The sequence below is a fragment of the Chionomys nivalis genome, chromosome 11 (assembly GCF_950005125.1).
Source record: "Chionomys nivalis chromosome 11, mChiNiv1.1, whole genome shotgun sequence".
Lineage (NCBI taxonomy): Eukaryota > Metazoa > Chordata > Mammalia > Rodentia > Cricetidae > Chionomys > Chionomys nivalis.
This window is the reverse complement of record NC_080096.1, coordinates 58,488,311-58,508,806: the sequence shown is the minus strand read 5'-3', so window position 1 is coordinate 58,508,806 and position 20,496 is coordinate 58,488,311. Positions and strand designations below refer to the sequence as shown.

The 20,496-nt window shown below is 45.9% G+C and overlaps 2 protein-coding genes across 3 annotated transcripts in view; both read right to left on the bottom strand.

The window, feature by feature from the left end:
* Haus6 (HAUS augmin like complex subunit 6) overlaps positions 1–283 on the bottom strand; it is a 44,048-nt gene extending 43,765 nt beyond the window's left edge. Inside the window, exon 1 of the mRNA XM_057785460.1 lies at positions 207–283. Within this exon, the coding sequence (XP_057641443.1) occupies positions 207–283 (77 nt within the window). The remainder of the gene's footprint in view (positions 1–206) is intronic.
* Plin2 (perilipin 2) lies at positions 78–19,510 on the bottom strand. 2 transcript variants are annotated; one of them, XM_057785207.1, is made up of 9 exons: positions 19,419–19,510; positions 18,234–18,290; positions 17,953–18,148; positions 16,977–17,059; positions 13,906–14,191; positions 11,952–12,133; positions 9,657–9,770; positions 8,415–8,705; positions 78–1,019 (listed from the first exon to the last, which is right to left on the bottom strand). In XM_057785207.1, the coding sequence occupies exons 2-9, from the start codon at positions 18,261–18,263 to the stop codon at positions 939–941; spliced, it is 1,263 nt and encodes a 420-aa protein (XP_057641190.1). In that variant the 5' UTR covers positions 18,264–18,290; positions 19,419–19,510; the 3' UTR covers positions 78–938. The 2 variants fall into 2 exon arrangements, with proteins under 2 accessions (XP_057641190.1, XP_057641189.1); XM_057785206.1 differs by lacking the exon at positions 78–1,019 and having other exon boundaries at positions 7,989–8,705.
* Positions 19,511–20,496: the final 986 nt, after the last annotated feature.

Sequence of the window (20,496 nt, the reverse complement as noted above, 5' to 3'; positions counted from 1 at the left end):
ATTTCCTCCTAGTTGGCAAACTTTTGTTCAATGAATGACCGCTGTATGGAGAAGTTTCTGTCCTGCAAACCATGCCCAAGCAACCACACAGACTTTAATATTAATTATAGATTCTTGGCCATTATAGCTCAGGCTTGTTACTAGCTAACTGTCACACTTTAAATAACCCATAATTCTTATCTACACTTTGCCGCATGGCTTGGTACCTTTTCTCAGTTCGGCATGTCCATCTTGCTTCTCTCTTTGTCTGCTCACTACTCCTCCGGAATATTCCACAGGTCATTTCTAGAATAAGGGAAAGCATAAAACTTTGACTGGCTGACCCACTGAGACCTCCAGAGACACAAGTATGCTGTTACCAAAAGAAGAATGTTTCTGAACAGTGGTGACACATGTCTTTAATCCCAGTACTCAAGAGGCAGAGACAGGCAGATCTCTATGAGTTTGAGCCCAGCCTGGTCTGCAGAGCGACTTCCAGGACAGGCTCCAAAGCTATATAGAGAAACCCTGTCTTGAAAAAACAAAATAAAATAAAATAAAGTAAAAGATATACTAAGATAAAACAAAAATTTGCACATGTTCAGTTAAAAAAGGACTCTCTGATCAAGGATTATACTGCCAAATTTTTATATTTTTAGTGTGCACCTCACTGACCAACAGCCCAATTTTATTATAGGTATTTCAGCAATTAAACATTAAAGAATTATAGAAAATGATACATGATGCTGAACACAATCTCTCACAAACGTTCACATCATTTACAATTAAGATCAAGCACTCCCCAGAAAAGTAGACTAACAATCCCCAAAGCCACAGGATTAAACACAATTGCAAATATTAAAAAATTATATGTAATACGTTTTCAAAAAAAGAGAGTGCTTCTTGTGTTGCAGCATTTTGCCCTAAGAGGACAAGGCTGTGAGTGTGTGATCTTTGGTTCAATCATCCTCTTCCAAAGGTATAATATCAGGAACTTCATCAGTCTCAGATGTCAAATCAATGGCAGTGAAATCCAGCATCTGTAAAAGAAGAACCTTAGATGGTTTCTTAGTTAGGGTTTCTATTGCTTTGAAGAGACACAATGGCCATGGTAACTCTTATAAAGAAAATATTTGGGGGCGGGTATGCACTCTGACATCAGCAAGACATTGGAGTAAGTCCCCACTCTGCTCCTTAATTCTTGTCAACCTATATCTGAAGTATCCAACTTATAAGGTAAAGAATAAAGGTAACTCTTTAATCCCAGCACTTGGGAGGCAGAGGCAGGTGGATCTCTGTGAGTTCGAGACCAGCCTGGTCTACAGAGCTAGTTCCAGGAAAGGCTCCAAAGCCACAGAGAAACCCTGTCTCGAAAAACCAAAAAAAAAAAAAAAAAAAAAAAAAAAAAAGAATAAAGGTAACGTAAGCTCACTTGTGAAAGGGGCTTAATAAACAGTAGTGACCTATACACCAATTCTTTGCAGATTCTTTGTGGAATGTTGGAGGTTCCTCTTGCAGAATTCTAGTCCCTAAAGCCAATAGTACATCCACCTCCACCAGCACCTCCTCCAGCACCCACCCCAGTACACACACATTTAAGGAGTACCATATGGACGATCCACCTTCCTTCCAGCCACACCCATTCAGTGTACAGGTTTCTCTAGACTATTAGGCTGTCTCCAACTCTACTGTGAAGCTACGTGCTGTGAAGGAAATAGGCAGGAAAGAGCAGCTAAGAGCAGCCGTGGTCTATGTTCGGGGAGTTTAAGCTCAGAGGTAGTGATCTTGCCTCCGACCTTTGCAGGGCTTTGGGAAATGCTTCACAAATCATTTCCCAGAATAAGAAAATAAATAACTGTGGCTGGGAGATGGCTTCGTGGTTAAGAGCACAGGCTGCCCTTCCGGAGAACCCGGGTTCAATTCCCAGCACTCACATGACAGCTCATAACTGTCTCTTACTCTGGTTCCAGGGGCTCTGACGCCTTCATGCAGACAGACATGCAGGCAAAAACACCAAAGCACATGAAATAAAAATAAATTTAAAACAGAAAGCTAACAGCTTCATTGCCAAGGACAAGCAGTTATGTAGTGTCGAAGCAGGACTGCAAGACGTGTCTTGCTGAAAATGCCCATCCGTGATGGAAGGAGTCAGTATGACATGCACACTGTGACGCTAATGGCGCAGCCAGAGATGCCGAATATGTTTTGCAAGCTGTTCACCATGCAACCCCTAGGGGGCACCATTCCAACAATACATAGCACACATGGACATATTTGTTATCCCACATTTCCAAAGATGGCACTAAACATATTGAGGACACGGGAATGCTGTCTGTAGAGCTTCCGGGTGTGCTTGCAGCCCAGGGGGCCGGGAGCTCTTAGTTCTGCCTCGCTCTCTTTTTACCTTTGCTGAACTATTGTTCATACAGCTACACACACACACACACACACACACACACCATATATACTGTAACTGCTTTCATTTTCACATTCATTTCTGCCTAGTAAGTGTACAAAGCAGATTTTTTTTTCCAGTATCCGCCCAAAGTACAGGCAATTATGATACAGGCTCAACATCTTGTATCTGGCTCACTCCAACAGAACTTAAATGAAATGAGGACCAAGGTAAAAGTCTAGGAGGTCCTCTCTCTGAAGACTGGGCTCTTGTGTGAAATGCAAAACTTTATCTTATTATACCCCGCCTCTTTCTAGTCTGAGGGCCCTGTTTGCGCAAGACCGAGAGAGGAATCTCAGCTGGGCATGACGTCACATCCTATAGTCCTGCCGCGGAGAGGGCTGAGGACTGTGGAGAGTGTGTTCCCTACAGACGGAGTCCAACACCAGACTGGGGCTGGACTACTTAGCAAAACTTAGCAAGAACAAAAGAAAGGCCTGGCGGTGGTGGCGCACGCCTTTAACCCAGCACTTGGGAGGTAGAAACAGGCAGATCTCTGTGAATTCAACATCAGCCTGGTCCACAAAGTGAGTTCCAGGACAGTCAGGACTGTTACACTGAGAAACCCTGTCTCAAACCAAAAAACAAACAAAAGACTGAAGAAAAGAAAGAACTTCGCTTAACTGTCTGCCCCCTCTGAAACTTCCTGTCACTTGAGGCAGTCACCCAGCTGACACCTTTCTACATATCTGAATGTGTATTGTGTCAATCATCATTCCTACCTGTTAAATTCAGTAGCGGCAGACGCCTGCCTCCCACCATTTCACCCGGAAGTGGGGGTGTGATTCCAGTTAGGCCTTTTCCTCCTGAACCCTACCCCTGGTCATCGCTCTGGTCCAGGGGGATAGTGAATTTAAGTTAAAAGGCTTCCTCAACTTGCCAAAGTGGTTGCAAAGGCCTGTATGATCCTAGCACTCAGCAGTCTAGAGCTAGAGGATTGCTGTGAATCAAATTTGAGGCTAGCCTGAACCAAAACCTGTAAATACGTCCTGAGCCTATCCCAGAAAGAGCTGAGTTAATAACGTCCGCACACAGGGTGAGAGAATGGTATCTCCGAAGAAGCCAGAGGAGTAAGTAAGATCTTTACCACGGAGCCATTTTTAAATGTTACAGAATAGCCAGGATCACAGACAACCTCTGTGGAAAGTCTATAGTGATAGCCTGCAGGTTTCCTTGAGACAAAAGCGGTAAACACTTAAGCTTACTGGGTAAAAGACAGACACGTCGCTAGACCATCACAGAGAAAGGCCTCTGTATGAGTCATTCCTGGAACTGGATCAGTTCTCAGAGCTAACTGGCCCTGTCCCAAGGGAGCCAAGAGAGGTCCAGCTGGCAAGGCTTTCTCTCCTCCCTCCAGCTAAACTGCTTCTTAAAGATCTGTCCCCCTTCCTCCTCTTAAGTAATTCCCTAAAAGAGGCATCGAGCACAACACAAATTTTAGTTTTCTTTTTACTTCACTAGCTCCTCAGCGCCTTAAATGTTGTACTACAGGAGGTGTGTTTTCCCTAATCATGTCCTGGTATCATGTACTTACCCTACTGGTCAGTTAGAGATAATACATGTCATTGTCCCTCAAATGGTGGTCTCACACTCTATTGCAAGTTAGGGAAGACCGAGCAGATGGCTCTGAACTTAGAAAAGTGCCTGCCTCTGCCTCCTGTGTGGCACACACCTTTAGTCCCAGCAGCACCCGGCTCCTTCCGTGTTCTTGTTACAGGGTGAAAACAGAGAAACAAACAAACAAACAAAAAGTTGTATCCTGTTCTCAGGAAGAATAGATTTCAGACCTGCCTCCTTTTCTAAACTTTTGTTTTGTTTTTGTTTTTCAAGACAGGGTTTCCCTGTGTAGCAGTTCTGGCTGTCCTGAAACTGGCTTTATAGACCAGACTGGCCTCGAACCCACAGAGATTTGCCTGCCTCTGCCTCCCGAGTGCTGAAATTAAAGGCGTGCGCCATCACTATTCAGTCCATCTCCTTTTCATAATCAGTTTAGTTGGCACTGAAACCCTTGTCATGGAGAAGCACAAGAGTATACATCCAGAATTAAGTAGTCAGCATTGTGACCCGTGCCTATAATCTCAGTCCTCAAGAGGCTGAAGGCAGCCAGGGATGTGTACAAAATCCGTCTCAACAAGAAAAAGCATGCGTGTGGTTATTACATATGAATTCTCCAAGCCAGGTGTATATCACACACCGACAGTTCCTGCACTCTGATGGCTGAGTCAGGAAGGTTGCTTGAATCCGGGAGTTAGACCAGCTTGGGTGGTACAATAAGACCCCATCTCGAAAACAAAACATACAGGGCCAGTGAGATAACACAGAGGGTGAAGGCAGACGCTGCCAAGCCTGATGAACTGGGTTTGATGGGGAACCCACACAGTAGGGGAAAACGGACTCCCACAAATTGTCCTCTGACCTCTACATCCATCATGGCACCCTACACCCACACCAAAGAATCAAATGTAAAAAAAAAAATTATACCCACAAATAAAAATATTCTTAATTGAAATAAACTACCCACACACTTTTGCCGCACAGAATGGAAAGATTATGACCGATTTGAACTAAGAAAAAAAATTAAGCAGAGACCCATGAATAATCTACCTCTCCTGAAACTGGTCTGTATCTGCCAAACAAGGACAGCTATCAGGATGCCAGCAAGTCCTAGCCACACAACAAGAACACAGGTAAAGTCACATGCTCTTTCTTATTTTCATGGGAAGGTATGAGTCAGGGCAGAGGCCACCTTTTTTTGAATTTTGTTCTGGCAAACGGTAGCCTTGTTTACTTCTTAGCATGACTGGCAGAGTGTGACTCTTTCTTAAAACATTCTATTTTTAAAAATATTACTTTATCCATAGGAGTTTTGCTTGATGGTATGCATGTGTACATGTGCATTCAATGCCCACCATGACTAGAAGAGGGCATCAGAGTCGCTGGAACTTGGCTACAGCAGCTGTGAGCCTTCGTCAGATACTAGGAAAGGAAACCAGTTCCTCTCTGCAAGAGCAGCCAGTGCTCCTAACCAATCAGGCATCTCCTCAGCCCCTGGGATTTGCTGTCCTGAAAATACTTTTTAGGTTTCTTTTAGAGTTCCATGTAGCCCAGGCTGTCCCTGAACTCAGTCTATAGACATGGATGATCTTGAACTTGTGCTCTTCCTGCCAGCTCTCTAAAATGCTAGGATCCCAGCAGTGACCACACCTCGTTTATGAGGTGTTAGGGACTGAACCCAGCCAGGGTTTAGAGCATGCCAGGACAGCACTCCACCAGCTAGCTGCACCCCCAGTTTGCATTTGCAGTTTTGAAAGCTTGATAAGACTGCAGCTTTGTGACAAGGAGACTCAGGACCAGTCCTGAATGACAGGCCACCCTTAAAAGGACTAGAAGCCCAGCTACCACAGACAGATTGCTTAGAGATCTTATGTCAAATTATTCACACGTCCTCCTATGGGCATCTCACCAATGACTGAAATTGTTTCCCCACACAGAAATAGCTCGTACAGTTATCCAGGCAAGTGGACAATGAGCAATCTCACTTGTGACTTACTTTATAACTGGGCTCTTGGGGAAAGAAAAATCCGCTGTCTTGGGGGGTGGGGAGCTATGCAAATACCCAATCGCTTCCTGTCCTTTATTCCTTTTCAGCAAAGCAGCCCGCTGTGACCAGACCTTTCTCTGGACTTAAGAAAATCCCGGGGGGGGGGGGGGCTGGAGAGATGGCTCAGAGGTTAAGAGCACTGGCTGCTCTTCCAGAGGTCCTGAGTTCAATTCCCAGCAACCACATGGTGGCTCACAACCATCTGTACTGAGATCTGGCGCCCTCCTCTGGCGTACGGGCATACATCGAGGCAAAATGTTGTATACATAATAAATAAATCTTAAAAAAAAAAAAATCCCTGGGGGGCTGGCTGGCTGGAGAGAAGGCCAGCTGTGGGGAACACTGGCTCCTCCCTGGCACTCACATGTTGAGGGACCCAATGTCCTCTTCTGACCTTCCCAGGTATCAGGCATGCACATAGTACACATACATACATGGAGGCCAAACACTCAAACACACATAATAAATCTAAAGAAAATGTTTTAAAATCCTGCCAGGGGTTGGGCCAGCTGGCAACTGAACAACTGTTTCCTAATAAAATTCTAACATACAGCCGGGCGGTGGTGGCGCACGCCTTTAATCCCAGCACTCGGGAGGCAGAGGCAGGCGGATCTCTGTGAGTTCGAGTCCAGCCTGGTCTACAGAACTAGTTTCAGGAGAAACCCTGTCTCGAAAATCCAAAAAAAAAAAAAAAAAAAAATTCTAACATATACATGAAAAATGTTTCTCCTTTATGGTCTCTGTTTTTTTTTCTGAGATAGGGTCTCATGTAGCCCAGGTCTCCAAACTTGGAGATCGTAGTGCCTCTGCCTCTGGAGTGCTGGGTTAAACCATCACACACTGGGACTATTCTGGAACTTTGGTTCTCTTCTATCTCCTGCACACTAAGATTCAAGGCATGTACTGCCATGGCCCCATGCACCGCTTCTTGTTTCCTGTTGAATTTTTATTTCTCCAGGCTCAAAAGAATGTGCAGAGAAGTATGGCCATAGACTGTTTTCTGGCCTCTTAAAGATAGCATCATGGTTTTCTTTCTTTTTTATTCTATGTGAATGGGTGTACTGGATTCCCTTGGGACTGGAGTTACCGTTCTGAGCTGCCATGTGCCTTACTGGGAATTGAGCCCAACTAGTGCTCTTAACCCTTGAGCCATCTCTCCAGTCACCCCCCTTTTTATAATTCTTTTTTTTTTTTAAATTAAAAGATGCTGCACACTTCCATTGTGTTTTTGCTTTGTTTAGCACCCAGGGTTTCTCTATGTCGCCCTGATGTCCTAGATCTTGCTATGTAGACCAGGCTACCCTCACACTTAGACATTCACCTGCCTCTGCCTTCAGAATGTTGGGATAACAGGCATGAGCCACCATCCCCTGGCCTGTGTATGTGTGTGTTGCGTGTGCATGCTTGTGCATAAGGAACTCAGAGAACAACATTTAGGGTCAGCTCTATCCCTTTGTCATGGGGTGGGTCTTGAGCCCAAGTCAATAGGTTTGGCAGGTAGCATCTTTGCCTGCTGAGTCCATTTACTGACCCTTTACTCCTTCTATGGGGACTTCCCTGATGCCCAGGCTGCTCTCTAATCCCCAGGGGCTCAAGTGATCCTCTCTCATCACCCCTCGGAGTAACAGTAACAATGCATTTAGCCTCATATTAGCTTTGGATTTGTTTGAAATCTTCAGATCAGTTGCTGTCCCCCAGTGCCGTTTACCCTGCTGACCTCCCACCAGGCCAACTGGAACCCATGCAGATCAAGCAGGCCAACGAAAGCAACACACAAAGCCCACATGACACAGCCATAAAAGTGCTCCACCCTGCTCTGAATTTCATTGAATCCAAAGGCGGCATTTCTCCATAGGGAATAAAAAAAACTCTAAATTCAAATTGCTCAAGCATGCCCCTTGAGATGAACAAGGACGAAGCCAGCTCAGAAGACACAGGACACTCAGGAGCAAATGAAGCCACACGGATGAATCTTTATTCAGTACAGACAGACGTTTACAGCCAATAGCACAAAGGCCACAGACAAGAACGTGGAAGTACACCTGGGCTTTTAAGTTCTGGTAGGCTCTCATGTGCCTAACACGTTCCACTTCCCAGCCAGGGGGGCAAAGGTCATGTGGCAATGCCGCATCTTTAGAGCTCTTAATTCAGCCACTGATGACCATAATGAGGGCCTTTGTCTGAACTAGCTCCTTTTCCGATCTAAAATCATCTATTGGGTTAATTTCAAACTAGCAAAGGGCATCACCCGGCTAACATCATGCACTGGTGACAAGGACAGGTTTAGTGAGTTTTGAGCTCAGGCTGCTGGACCTTCTGGCTGGTCTTGTCCACCTCTGCATTCTGAGACTCGGTAGACTGAGGATAAAAGGGACCTACCAGCCAGTTGAGAGGCGTGTTGTTAACAAGGTAATCCATCACATCATCTAAGGATTCTTTCATTTTCTGCAGCTGCCCCTTACTGGAAGTGAGGAAGCCGTCAGACACTTCCTTAAAGGAGGCAGCATTGCGGAACACCGAGTAGATGTCGCCTGCCATCACCCCCAAGTGGTTGGCCTGATCTTGGACATTCTGTGGTAACCCTTGGACGTTGGTCAGGAGAGTCTGGCACGTAGTTTGGAGCTGCTGAGTCAGGTTGCGGGCGATAGCCAGAGTACGTGACTCGATGTGCTAAAAATAAAACACATTCAAGAATTAGCAGCGGATCCAATGGTACCACAGCATGCTGGCTAGGTATGCATACAGACATCCAATACATGCAGCTTTGCTGACTCCTGACTGCTTCTTTTCCCCCAGGGAGGAATGCTCTGTCACTGAGCTAAGCCCGCAACCAATTTGATTTTTTAATAACCCTTATAACAATACTGTATGCAGCAGTTCTAATCCTATTTCACTGCTAGGAACATATGCTTAGAGTTTAAGTAATTTGCTCTAATAGCGGGAAAGTAGCTAGGTAGGAGATTTGAACTAGTGACTGCAAAGGTCATCATTGTCTTAAAAAGAAGAACAGCAAGCAGGAGAGAGCAGACATCAAAACATATACTCCCTGTTGATAGTTTAATTTAGATATTCTATTCTCAAATACATAGACACAATATGAACAAACAATTGATATGGATTTCAGAGGCACACTGGCCCTGGGGACACAAAGATCCATTTTGTAAGATTACACTTTGTATGATTGAGCATTAGCGCCCACTCTTTCACTAGTTTACCGTTGGTTCTCAGCTGTGTTCTGATCCTTCCCAGAAGCCACCTGACTCACCCATTTGAAGGCAGAAGCTTGCACCCCTGAGCTACACCCCAGTCCGCTCCTGACTTCTAAAAATAATATTTAAATTACATGTATTATGTGTACTTACGCAGAGGTCAAAGGAGAACCTGAGGGACTTGGTTAGTTAGCTCCTTCTACCATGTGGGTTGGAAGTACCTCTCTATCTGCTTACTACTTCTTACCAGCCCCTCTGTTTATTTTGAGATAGGCCCAGGCTGGCCTTAAATCTGTCACCTTCCTCCCTCAACACCCCAGGGTAGCTGGGATTCCAGGTCTGTGCCACGAGGCTGGGCTGATAGAAAGACATTCTGTGAGGATTCATAGGGAAACATGGTGACACGTCTCACCTCCACACAGTGGGACTCGTCAGTGTCATCGTAGCCCATGCTTCTCTTCCACTCCACCCACGAGACAGAGAGCTTATCCTGGGCACCCTGCATGTTTTTCCTGGCGAATTCAATCTGTGATGAAACGAAACAGGTGAACACAGCCATCCCTTCCTTTTCCATAGGATTGCAGCTCCGTGGCACACACAGGTGACCACAGATTGCTGCAAGAGTTCAAGGAGAGCTGCAGTTACTGATCGACGTGGCACCATGCCAAGGAGCAGGGGCTCTTCATTGCCTCTATGCCACTAGTAAATTGCCGGGGCCCAATGTGGCTCCTGTTTAGCACAGGTATGGTGCGGAAGAATTATCTGTATTCTGTCAATCATGTTATAAATAAACGCTGATTGGCCAGGCAGGAAATATAGGCGGGAAAACCAGACAGGAAGTAGAAATGATGTAATGAGAACAGGAGAATTCTGGGAAGAAGGAAGCTGATTCATCCCTCTCCTGCCCAGACCACCTAAAGCAGCAGGATGTGTCTGCCCCACTGAAAAAAGGTACTGAGCCACATGGCTAACATAGATCAGAAAAATGGGTTAATCAAGATGTGAGAGTTAGCCAGTGAGAGGCTAGAGCTAATGGGCCAGTCATCTTTATAACTTATAGAAATCTATGTGTGATTTTCTTTGGGACTAAACAGTTGTGGGGGACCTGGTGGGAGGACAGAAAAACCCCAACAAACAAGCAGGCCCCCTCCATGTTACACAGGTAAAGCGTAATAGAGTTTATATTTGCCTGAAGGGTAAATGAGAATTAAAAGAAGGAAAAAGCATGGGGGAAAAAAATAAAGGAAGGAGGCCCAGGCATGGTGGTGCGTGCCTGTAATCCCAGCACTTGGAAGGCAGAGGCAAGAGAATTGCTACAAGTCTGAAGCAACCAGACTGAACTACACAGCAAGCCAGACTGTCTCAAAAACAAAAACAAAAAAAAAAAATGAGGAAGAGAATTCTGCCTTCCTCTTCCTTGTCACCAGCCACCTGTTCTTCCGAGAAGAAACTAACACTCAGTACCATACATGCCGTTCTTTAACTTGGCAGTCCTTAATGGCTGCACAACAATCTATTGTGATGTATTGCACAAACCTGCCCCCACTCTTGCTGTGCACTGTTAGGGTCTCTTGCAACTATAAAGTAAAAGAAGTATCTGTAGCCAGGTGGTGGTGGTGCACTCCTTTAATCCTAGCACTCAGGAGGCAGAAGCAGGTGGATCTCTGAGTTCAAAACCAGCCTGGTTTACAGAGCGAGTTCAAGGACAGCCAGGGCTACACAAGGAAACTCTGTCTCGGAAAACCAAAAAAATAAATAAATAAAGTATCTGGCCAGGCGGTGGTGGCGCACGCCTTTAATCCCAGCACTTGGGAGGCAGAGGCAGGTGAATCTCTGTGAGTTCGAGACCAGCCTGGTCTACAAGAGCTAGTTCCAGGACAGGTCCAAAGCCACAGAGAAACCCTGTCTCGAAAAACAAAAAAAAAAAAAAAAAAACAAAGTATCTGTAAGGCAAAAATCTAAGGAAAATTGCTCAAGATATACATTTATACTTTCTAGAATAGCCTGATTATCTGATTGTTTAGTTTTTTTGAGCCAAAGTCTTAGTCCTGGCTGTCCAAGAGTGTGCTATGTAGACTAGGCTGGTATCAAACTCACAGAGATCCTACTACCTGCCCCTCCCTGAGAGCTAGGATTAAAGTAAGTATTTATTGTCATTGTTTTGTTTTTTTAGATGACCTATTTTTATGTTATGTGCATGACTACATGTATGCATGTACGTGTGTGTATGTATGTGGGCATGTATGTATGTATGCATGTATGTATTGCACAATGTGCACACCTGGTACCCTCAAAGGCCAGAAGAAGGTGTTGGATCTGCTGAAACTAGAGTTACAAGGACTTCTGAACTACTGGTGTGGGTGTGGGCACGCACGCTGATAACCCCTCAGGGTGTTTTGCAGGTGCAACAAGTGCTCTCAACTTCCAAGCCATCTCTCCAGCCCCACAGAGCTGATCTTATGAGCACTGGAGTTCTGTGGAAGTTCCCAACCCTGTCTCTGGATCATTGGCAACAGCATCACATTCTGTGGGTGCCAGAGAACAGGGAGGTGGCTGCACTGTCACCCAGGAGATCGAGTTTTACCTCCTTCTCTAGAGTCATCTGAGCATGACCCATTCTCCTCCCTGGACTATTCATATACAATATTGAAATTCTTAAATTTCCTAATTACATCTACTCTCATCCTTAAAACAATACCGTACTCACCAGACGGACAGTGGAATGAAGCTGAGAAATGGTCTCCTGGCTTTTCTGTTTGGCATCTTTAACCCTGCTGAGAGCCTGCTGATAGGCCCGGGAGCGGAGCTTGGTGGACAGGGACCCCAGTCTTACATAGTAACTTGGCTTCTGAACCACATCAAATCCTTCCACCTTTTTTGCTTCTGTCTCTGGAAATAAAAGACAAAAAGAAAAAGAGAAAATAAACAGGGAGTCTCAGCTGTGATCCCAACAAGGACGTTTTGAAACTGTCCACTGTATCTGTTACACACTTATATATACACACACACGCATGTGTGTTTACACATGCTTTTTCTCACCAACATGAAGTCTTAGCAACATAGACCTGGCACATGGTACAAGCAGTACCACGTGGGTCCTGATACCTAAGGACCACTAAGGCTATATAACCAAGAATGGCTTTAAACTTTTTAAGGTTTAGCCGGGCGGTGGTGGCGCACGCCTTTAATCCCAGCACTTGGGAGGCAGAGGCAGGCGGATCTCTGTGAGTTCGAGGCCAGCCTGTCTACAAGAGCTAGTTCCAGGACAGGAACCAAAAAGCTACGGAGAAACCCTGCTTCGAAAAATTTAAAAAAAAAAAAAAAATTTAAGGTTTAAGGTTTTGGTTTTGGTTTTTTTTTAATTTACTTACTTTGATTCTGTGTGCTTTGCCTTCATGTACGTCTGTGCATCACATGTGTGTGTAGTGCTAGAGCCCCCGGCACTGAGTCAGACAGTTGGAAGCCCCCATGTGGGTCCTGAAAACTGAACCCAGGTTCTTCCACTGAGCCATTTCTCCCACCCCTGGCTGGAGAAAATTCTGGATCCTCCTCCTGCCTCTGCTCCCCTAGAGCTGGGATTACAGGCATAAGCCTCCATACCCCGTTTTGTTTTTTGAGAAATGTTCACTATGCAATCCTGGCTGGACTGGAACTTACTATGTGCACACCTACAATACCAGCACTTAGGAGATCAGGAGTTATCTACCTAGTGAATCTAAGGCCAGCTTGGGCTGTGTGAGACCCTGTCTCAGTAAAAATAAACAAACAAACAAACAAGCAAATAAATAAATAAATAAGTGGCAAGGAGTGTGGTAGAGCCAGAAGGATCAAAGTCATCCTCAGCTACATAGTAAGTTCAAGGCCAGCCTGGGTCATAAGAGACCCTGTCTTACAAGAAAAAAAAATGTGAAAGGCAACATCTGGCTCAGTGGGCAGAGGCATCACTTAGCCTGGTGACCTGAGTCTGATCCCCAGCACCCACACTGTAGTGGTCTGAATGAGAACAGTCGGAGGCTTTTGGTTGAATACTTGGTCCCCAGTTGCTCGAACTGTGTGGGAAGGATTAAGAGGCGTGGCCTTGATGGACCACAGGTCTGTCACAGCGCAGGCTTTGGGGTTTCAAAAGACTGGTGTCATTCCCAGCGTGCTCTCTCTGCCTCTGGGCTGCTCACGAAGACATGAGCTCTCAGCTGACCAGCTGCCATGTTTTTGTTCCACCGTCATGGCCTCTAAGGCTCTGAAACCTTACGTCCAATTAAAAGCTTTCTCTAATAAGTTGCCTTGGTCATGGTGTTTTATCACAGCAACAGAACAGTGACTGAGACACGCATGCAGGTGGGACAGAATCGGCCCGGCAACTCCTCCTTTGTCTTCCGCATGTGCATCATAGCATGTGTGTACGCCATATGCAAAATAATAAAATATAATTTGATTAACCAATTAATTAAAGGTTAATGATAGCTCTTGGCCAGTCATGGTGGTGTACATTTATCCCTGCACTCCAGAGATGGACAGTCAGATCTCTATGAGTTCAAGGCCAACCTAGTCTACATAGAGAGCTATAGGCCAGCCAGGGCTACATAGTGAGACCTGTGTCTAAATAAATGAACAAAGTTTTAAAAAGGGAATCATAAATCACTTCAGCATAAAAGCAACATTACCTAGCTCTTCCTGAGTGAGAGGGAGGTACTGGTCTACCAGGAGCTCCGACTTGGCAAGTGCATTTTCTACCCCGCTGCTCACGAGCTGCACCACCCGACTCCCCAAAACCGTGTTGATGCCGCCGTTGACTACAGACTTGGTCCTCTCCACGCTGCCAGTCACTGCTCCTTTGGTCTTGTCCACCACCCCCGTGATAGTGCTGGCTACAGAATCTTTGGCCCCAGCCACAGTGGTCGTCACTGCATCTTTGGCCCCAGTCACAGCACCTTTGGCGTTGGCAACAATCTGCAAGAAGAACAGACAAGCCGGCTTGTGAGAAAAATGGGCGAATACACACTTAGGCTTTTACAAAGGCTGCGTAGTTAAAGACGGGCTGAACACGCATCTTTTCACCTGGTCTTGGGCATAGCATTAAGATTCAGTGAGGCTAAAAGTCTCTGTCAGGACGCTTTGTCCTACATCCATGCATTCTTTAAGGATTGTTAGATATGCAAGTAAAATAAATAAACACGAAATTATTTATTAAGGCAAGTTGTTTTGGTTTTGTGTTTCTTGTTTGAGACAGGGTTCTCATACAACACTGCCCTTAATGACCTGGAATTCAGATTCAATTACCTCTGCCTCCTGAATGCTGGGATTAAAGGTGTGTGTCCCCATGACTGGCTTTGATTTGCCCATTAATAACTTATCTTAGAAACCTGGGAGGTCAGCCTGGTCTATAGCCTAGGCTATGTGGAGAAACGCTGTATCCAAAAAACCCAAAAATAACAAAAATGAATTTATCTTAGGGCTAATAAGATGGCCCAGCAGACCAAAGCAAGTGCTACTGAGCCAGAAGACTTGAGCTCTCATCCTGGTGGAGGGAGAGAACCCACTCCCTCAAGCTGTCTTCTGACCCCCACACATGCACTGTGGCACAGACACACCAGTTACCCCACACAAAGTTAACTTACATACAGTAATTTTCAAAACTTTATCTTAGACTGGAGGCTCATGCTTATAATTTTGGCACTCAAGAGGCTGGGTTGGAGTTCGAGTTCTGATACACAAGGAAACTATGGCTCAAAACCAAAATAAACCCAAAAGCTCTGGGTTCAACCCTCAGCAACCTCTGCCTCGCCCCCCTAAAAAATCTTTACAATGTTACCTATACATTTGTGTATAGGTAAAAGTAGAGGATAAAGCCGCTGAAGAAGGGTGGTAGGCTGGGGATGTAGCTCAGTTACTGGAGTATTTATACAGCATGAAACCCTGGGTTTGAGCTGGCACCATAAAAAGGGTGCATGCTAGTCTACAAGCCTACAACCCCAGCATTTGGGAGGTAGAGGCAGGAGGATCAGCAGTTTAGCGCCACCCTTACCTACAAAGGGAATCCAAGAACAGCCTAGGCTAAGAGACCCTATACCTCCCAAAAAACAAAAGCGGAAACGTATTAACTCCTGGTGAGATTATATAACTTTAGATTACGCATTCAGAAGTAACGTCATTCCAGAAAGAAAACTGCAGACCAAGCTGAACTTGGTCCTCTGGGTACCGGCACACAGGGTTGTCTAGGTTAAAGAGAAGAATGACAGGGACGAGGAAGGATGGCAAAAGACACAGGGTAGGGTGGCACATAGCTACAAGGAGCTCCACGTTGCAGGCAACGTGGAGAAATGCTGTTATCAAAAGAGCTGTTACACAGAAAAACCCTATCTCAAAAAACAAAAACAAAATGGAACAACAACAACAAAAAAACCCTACAATTTATAAAGCTTTCAGTTTAATATCCCAACCTATTTTTTTTTATTTCGTTTGAAATATAATAAATTGACTATTTTTTGTTATGGTGTTGCAGGTCAAACTCGGGGCCTTGTACACAGTAGGCAAGCAATGAACTATAACCCAGTTTTTGTTTTTTTTTTTTTTTTGGGTTTTTCGAGACAGGGTTTCTCTGTGGTTTTGGAGCCTGTCCTGGAACTAGCTCTTGTAGACCAGGCTGGTCTCGAACTCACAGAGATCCGCCTGCCTCTGCCTCCCGAGTGCTGGGATTAAAGGCGTGCGCCACCACCGCCCGGCTATAACCCAGTTCTTAAGTTATGCTGAATATTATAAACAAGTCATCATAAAACCTTTTTTTTTTTTTTTTTTTTTTTGAGAAAGGGTCTTATTGCACAGCCCTGCTGGCTGAGAACTTGTTATGTAAACCAGACTGGTCTTGAACTCACAGGAATACCCTGCCTCTGCTTAGAGCCCTAGCCAATGCGTCACCACACTAACCAACCCCTCATCAAAATTTAAATAACCCAAATAGAAAAGAATTCCTATCCTTACAATAGCCTCAAGCAACGTAAGTGAAAATTTTAGCGACCTATGAAAGTACTGTAAAGGCTGTCCACAAAACCCGCCGATTTCAGTGGTGAAAGACACAGCCCTGTTTGCCCCTGTCATTTTGTGCAATGCTGTATTCTTCCCCAGAAAGAAATTCAGGGCATGATCTGAGCTACAGAATCACGAGGATAGGGGCTGGAGAGATGGCTCAGTGGTTAAGAGCATTGCCTGCTCTTCCAAAGGTCCTGAGTTCAATTCCCAGCAACCACATGGTGGCTCACAACCATCCATAATGGTCTGGTGCCCTCTTCTGGCCTGCAGGCATACACACAGACAGAACACTGTATACATAATAAATAAATAAATAAAATATTTAAAAAAAAAAAAAGAATCACGAGGAGAGATTAGGCAACCATTTCCCAACAGTGGCTAGTGTCACGTATGCTTGTGGTTCCTACCAGCATTAAACAAAGCTAGCCCAGACCTGCACCCAGCTCTATCCACGTCCGTAGGGGACCAGTTATTTAAGAGAAGTATCACAGCGGGAGCCAAGTGACAAACTGACAGAGAGAGGCTTAAAAGCATTCTAACCAAAAGCAGCTAGTTCCTCTCTGCTTCTTGGACTTAACCCAGCAACAGTTCAGGAAGTCAGGGGGCAGCCATTATTCCTTCAAAACTACACCCAGCTCGAGCTTAAGGGCAAGCTACTTGTGTGTTTGTGGCACACAGAGTCTGGGCCTCAGCGCTGTCCCAAGCTCACCTCAGCAGTAGGCTGATTCAGAATAGGCAGTCTCTCCTCGATCCTGTCTAGCCCCTTGCAGGCGTAGGTATTGGCAACAGCAACTGCAGGAAACAGGAAACAAAGGGAAATGGTCACTGAAGTATAGAACACATGCGACATACCTTGGGCCTTTATTTGGCTTTAATTTCACCTTATTACAAAAAATAGCAAGAATGCAGTTTTGTTTTCCTTAAAAGTTTGGGCAGGCAAGATAGCTCGGTGAGTAGGCTTGCTTGCTGCCAAGCCTGATGATCTGAACTGATCAGTGTTATTCTCTGACCAGGGTCATGGCATACACCTACACACAAACGCAGACACACAACCAGACACAAAATAATTTAAAATATAATAAAAATTTTCTATATGCACATTTGAATGAGAAAGTTAACTCAGTCCACCCCCCCCCAGATGATTCCTTTGTAATTTCAATTACTAACACAAAAGCATTTCTGAAATTTACTCTTTCTTTTGTTTTTGGTTTGTTTTTTTGTCTGGAGACAAGGTCTCACTATGTAGCTTTGGCTAGCCTGGATTTTGCTAGGTAGAGCAGGCTGGCTTTGAACTCAAAGATCTGCCTGCCTCCGCTTCCAGAGTTCTGGGACTAAATGCATACACCAAGTGTAGCCTTATTATTTTTTTCTTTTTGAGACAGTGTCTCATACAACCCAGGCAGCCTGGAGTTCACTGTGTAGCCATGGCTGACCTTCAGCTGACACTCCTCCATCTCCCCTCCAAAGCAGTTAGGATGACAGGTATGAGCTACCATGCCTGGTTGGGAAGTTCCTATTAGAGAATGTGGCTACAAAGTGGTCCCTTTGTGACAATGAGGGTCACCAGACAGCTTCTACACAGGTGGATTTGTGTTTCAGGAAGGCCTGAGGGTTTCCTGGTGTTAACTTAGAACTCACCCTACCAATCCCTTGGGCTCAATATTGGCTGGAAAATCTGAACTCACTTTGTGGCTCCAGCTTCTGGATGATGGGCAGCGCACTTGTCACAGCCACCGAGGTCACGGTCTTCACGCCCTTCTCTGCCATCTCACACACAGATCTCAAATACGGATGCTGGTCCTTTGTACTGATATAAGCCGAGGACACCAGGTCATAGGTTGAGCTCACCAAGGGCAAGTTGGCCACCCTGGTCACCACGCTCTGCAACCAGAGAGTAGTGGATATTAATGACTCAAAACAGAAGAGAGAAAGGGGCCACGAAACGGGTATCTAAAAAAAATCATACCGGTTGTGGATCAATTGCAACTGACGCCATTTTTTCCTCCTGGAGAAAAAAAGAAACCTGGAGAGAAAAGAAACTGATTTCAGAACACTGGGAAGCAATTCCTTCTCCAACCCAGGAAGGCGCTCAATTCTGGCAGATAAAGTTTCAGTTTCTCACCGGCTAACTCAGCCCTCTGCAGCGCCAACAGCCTGACGCTAGATGAGGCTCCAGAGCAGTTTAAGAACTTTCAACAGGAAAGAGCAGTCATTAGCACGTGTCCTGTCTCTTAACCAGGACACTAGAAACGTCTTTGAAGGGCAACCTCTTTTAAAAAATGCTAACCAGAAAGGCAAACAATTCGATGTAAAGAAACAGATACGTCGGTTTCTGTGACAGAATCCCAAGAATTAAAGGCGTGCCCTTGATTTACACAAGTCTCGGTCAGTCTAAAGCCCAGTCTGGTCCTCCTAATTTAACCTCCCTAGTGTTGGAATTAGGTACAGGCCACACCAGCTCACAGCCTCCGGACTCTCAAACTACCATCCGTATGATAAAAGATTAAAACTAGCAGTGAATGCCTTATGCCGACTGAGCTCAAGAAAGAGCCGCTCCAGGGAATTTAGGAACATCTCAGGAGAGGCGCTAGCTGTAAAATTTAGCTACCCAGTGACCCACACCCACACGAAACTGCCGTTTGTCTGTCCAGCAGCAGAACCTGTCCAGCCACAGTTCAGGTCCCAGTTCCACAACAATTGCCCTGAAGGCGGAAGCTTCGAGACCAGTATCCATTCCTTAGTGCAGCCCGTAAAATAGCACTTTACGACGTTTCCCAAGGGTAGGATGGTGCTGTGATCCCTGCGCTGAGACAGGGGAGAACGAGAGTTCAAGGCCAGCTTGGGCTCTGGAGAGCCGGAGAGCAGACGGCGCTGCCTAGTGAGGCGCTAAAGAATAAACGAGACCATTCCCTCTACGCACCCCCATAAGTACTTCTGTAAGGTGTTTCCCTTTAAACGTTTAAAGGACAAACGCAAGTTGCTCCACCACAGCCCAGACGGAAGTACAAGCAGAAAGTAAACCTCTGAAACAAAAGCGAGAGCTAGCCCGGAACTGCGCGCGTACAGCCGCCACCCGCTGCTGCAGTCCCGAGCCCAGAGCAAGCTGAGCGGCGGCCGCCTGGGGGACCTGATGATCCGGTGCAGCACCCACCTAACGGCCCGGAGAGCAGAACAAAGATCAAGTCGGCACGGTCCAGCCCGCAGCACAGCAGGGCAGCCCCGAGCAACCGCTAAAAAGCGCCTGGCTGCCCCGCCCAGGCCTCCGTGACACGTGATAGCCTAGCCACCGGCAGCAGCTGAACCCGGTTCCAGCTAAAGACAGGCGGGGCTGGGTCGCTGGTGCCGCCCAGCGGGGAGGTGGGAACCCAGGCCAAGCGAGCCGAGCCCAGCCTGAAGTCAGAAGACCAGGGACACGCCCGGGAGAGTGGATCCCAGCCTAGAGCCGGGAGACTAGGGACTTCCCTGGCAAGGGACTCAAGCCCAGTGCCAGGAAATCCCAGCCCGGTGCTAGGAGACCGGGAACCCTGGGAGCGAGGCCTACGACTTGGGTCGGGGTCGGGGGCGTTGGAAAATGCACACAAATTAAATATCCCTCAAGAAAAGAACTCTTCAAAAATGAAGTCGCGGTTCTAACTTTTACTTTGGGCCAAGAAAGTAACAAAGATCTGTGAAATTCCAACACAATAACGACCTGTAGAGATTTTTGGTTTACTGCTCATTGGATTTAAACAATTCATCAGCGGGATGTGGTTGGTTCACCACTTGGGAAACTGCAGCAGGAGTCAGTTGCAAGTCCCATGCCAGAGAAATACCCTGTTCTCGAACTGAGACAAGTTATCAAACGTTTCTAATTGAAAGGTTAATCTGGATTTCCAAAAACAAAGCTTGGCACTGCTTTCTGTGTTTTCTTCAGCAAGATAACTCCAAATCGCCCTGGAGTGATAGCAGCCCAAAACTAAGGAAGACAGCCAACTTGGCTGTGACTCATGAAATGTTTTTGTTTTGTTTCACTTCGAGACGGGGTCTCAATCTACAATTCTGGTTGTCCTGGAACTTACTCTGTAGACCATGCTGGCCTCGAACTCAGAGATCCACCTGCCTCTGCCTCCTGAAGGGGGGGATTAAAGATTTGTGCCACTACTGCCCTGCCCAGTATGCAATGTTTTTTTGTTTGTTTGTTTGTTGTCTGTTTGTTGTAGGGAACTTAATAATCAACATCCGAGGCGTTT

Bases quoted from the DNA above. Each gene is read 5' to 3' on its own strand.
- Plin2 (XM_057785206.1), bottom strand. From the start codon at position 18,263: ATGGCGTCAGTTGCAATTGATCCACAACCG. The intron at 17,060-17,952 runs GTGAGTTCAGAT...TGTTTCCTGCAG, and splicing joins CCAGAAGCTGGAGCCACAAA to TTGCTGTTGCCAATACCTAC. The intron at 8,706-9,656 runs GTGAGACGTGTC...TTTTATTTTTAG, and splicing joins ACGAGTCCCACTGTGTGGAG to CACATCGAGTCACGTACTCT.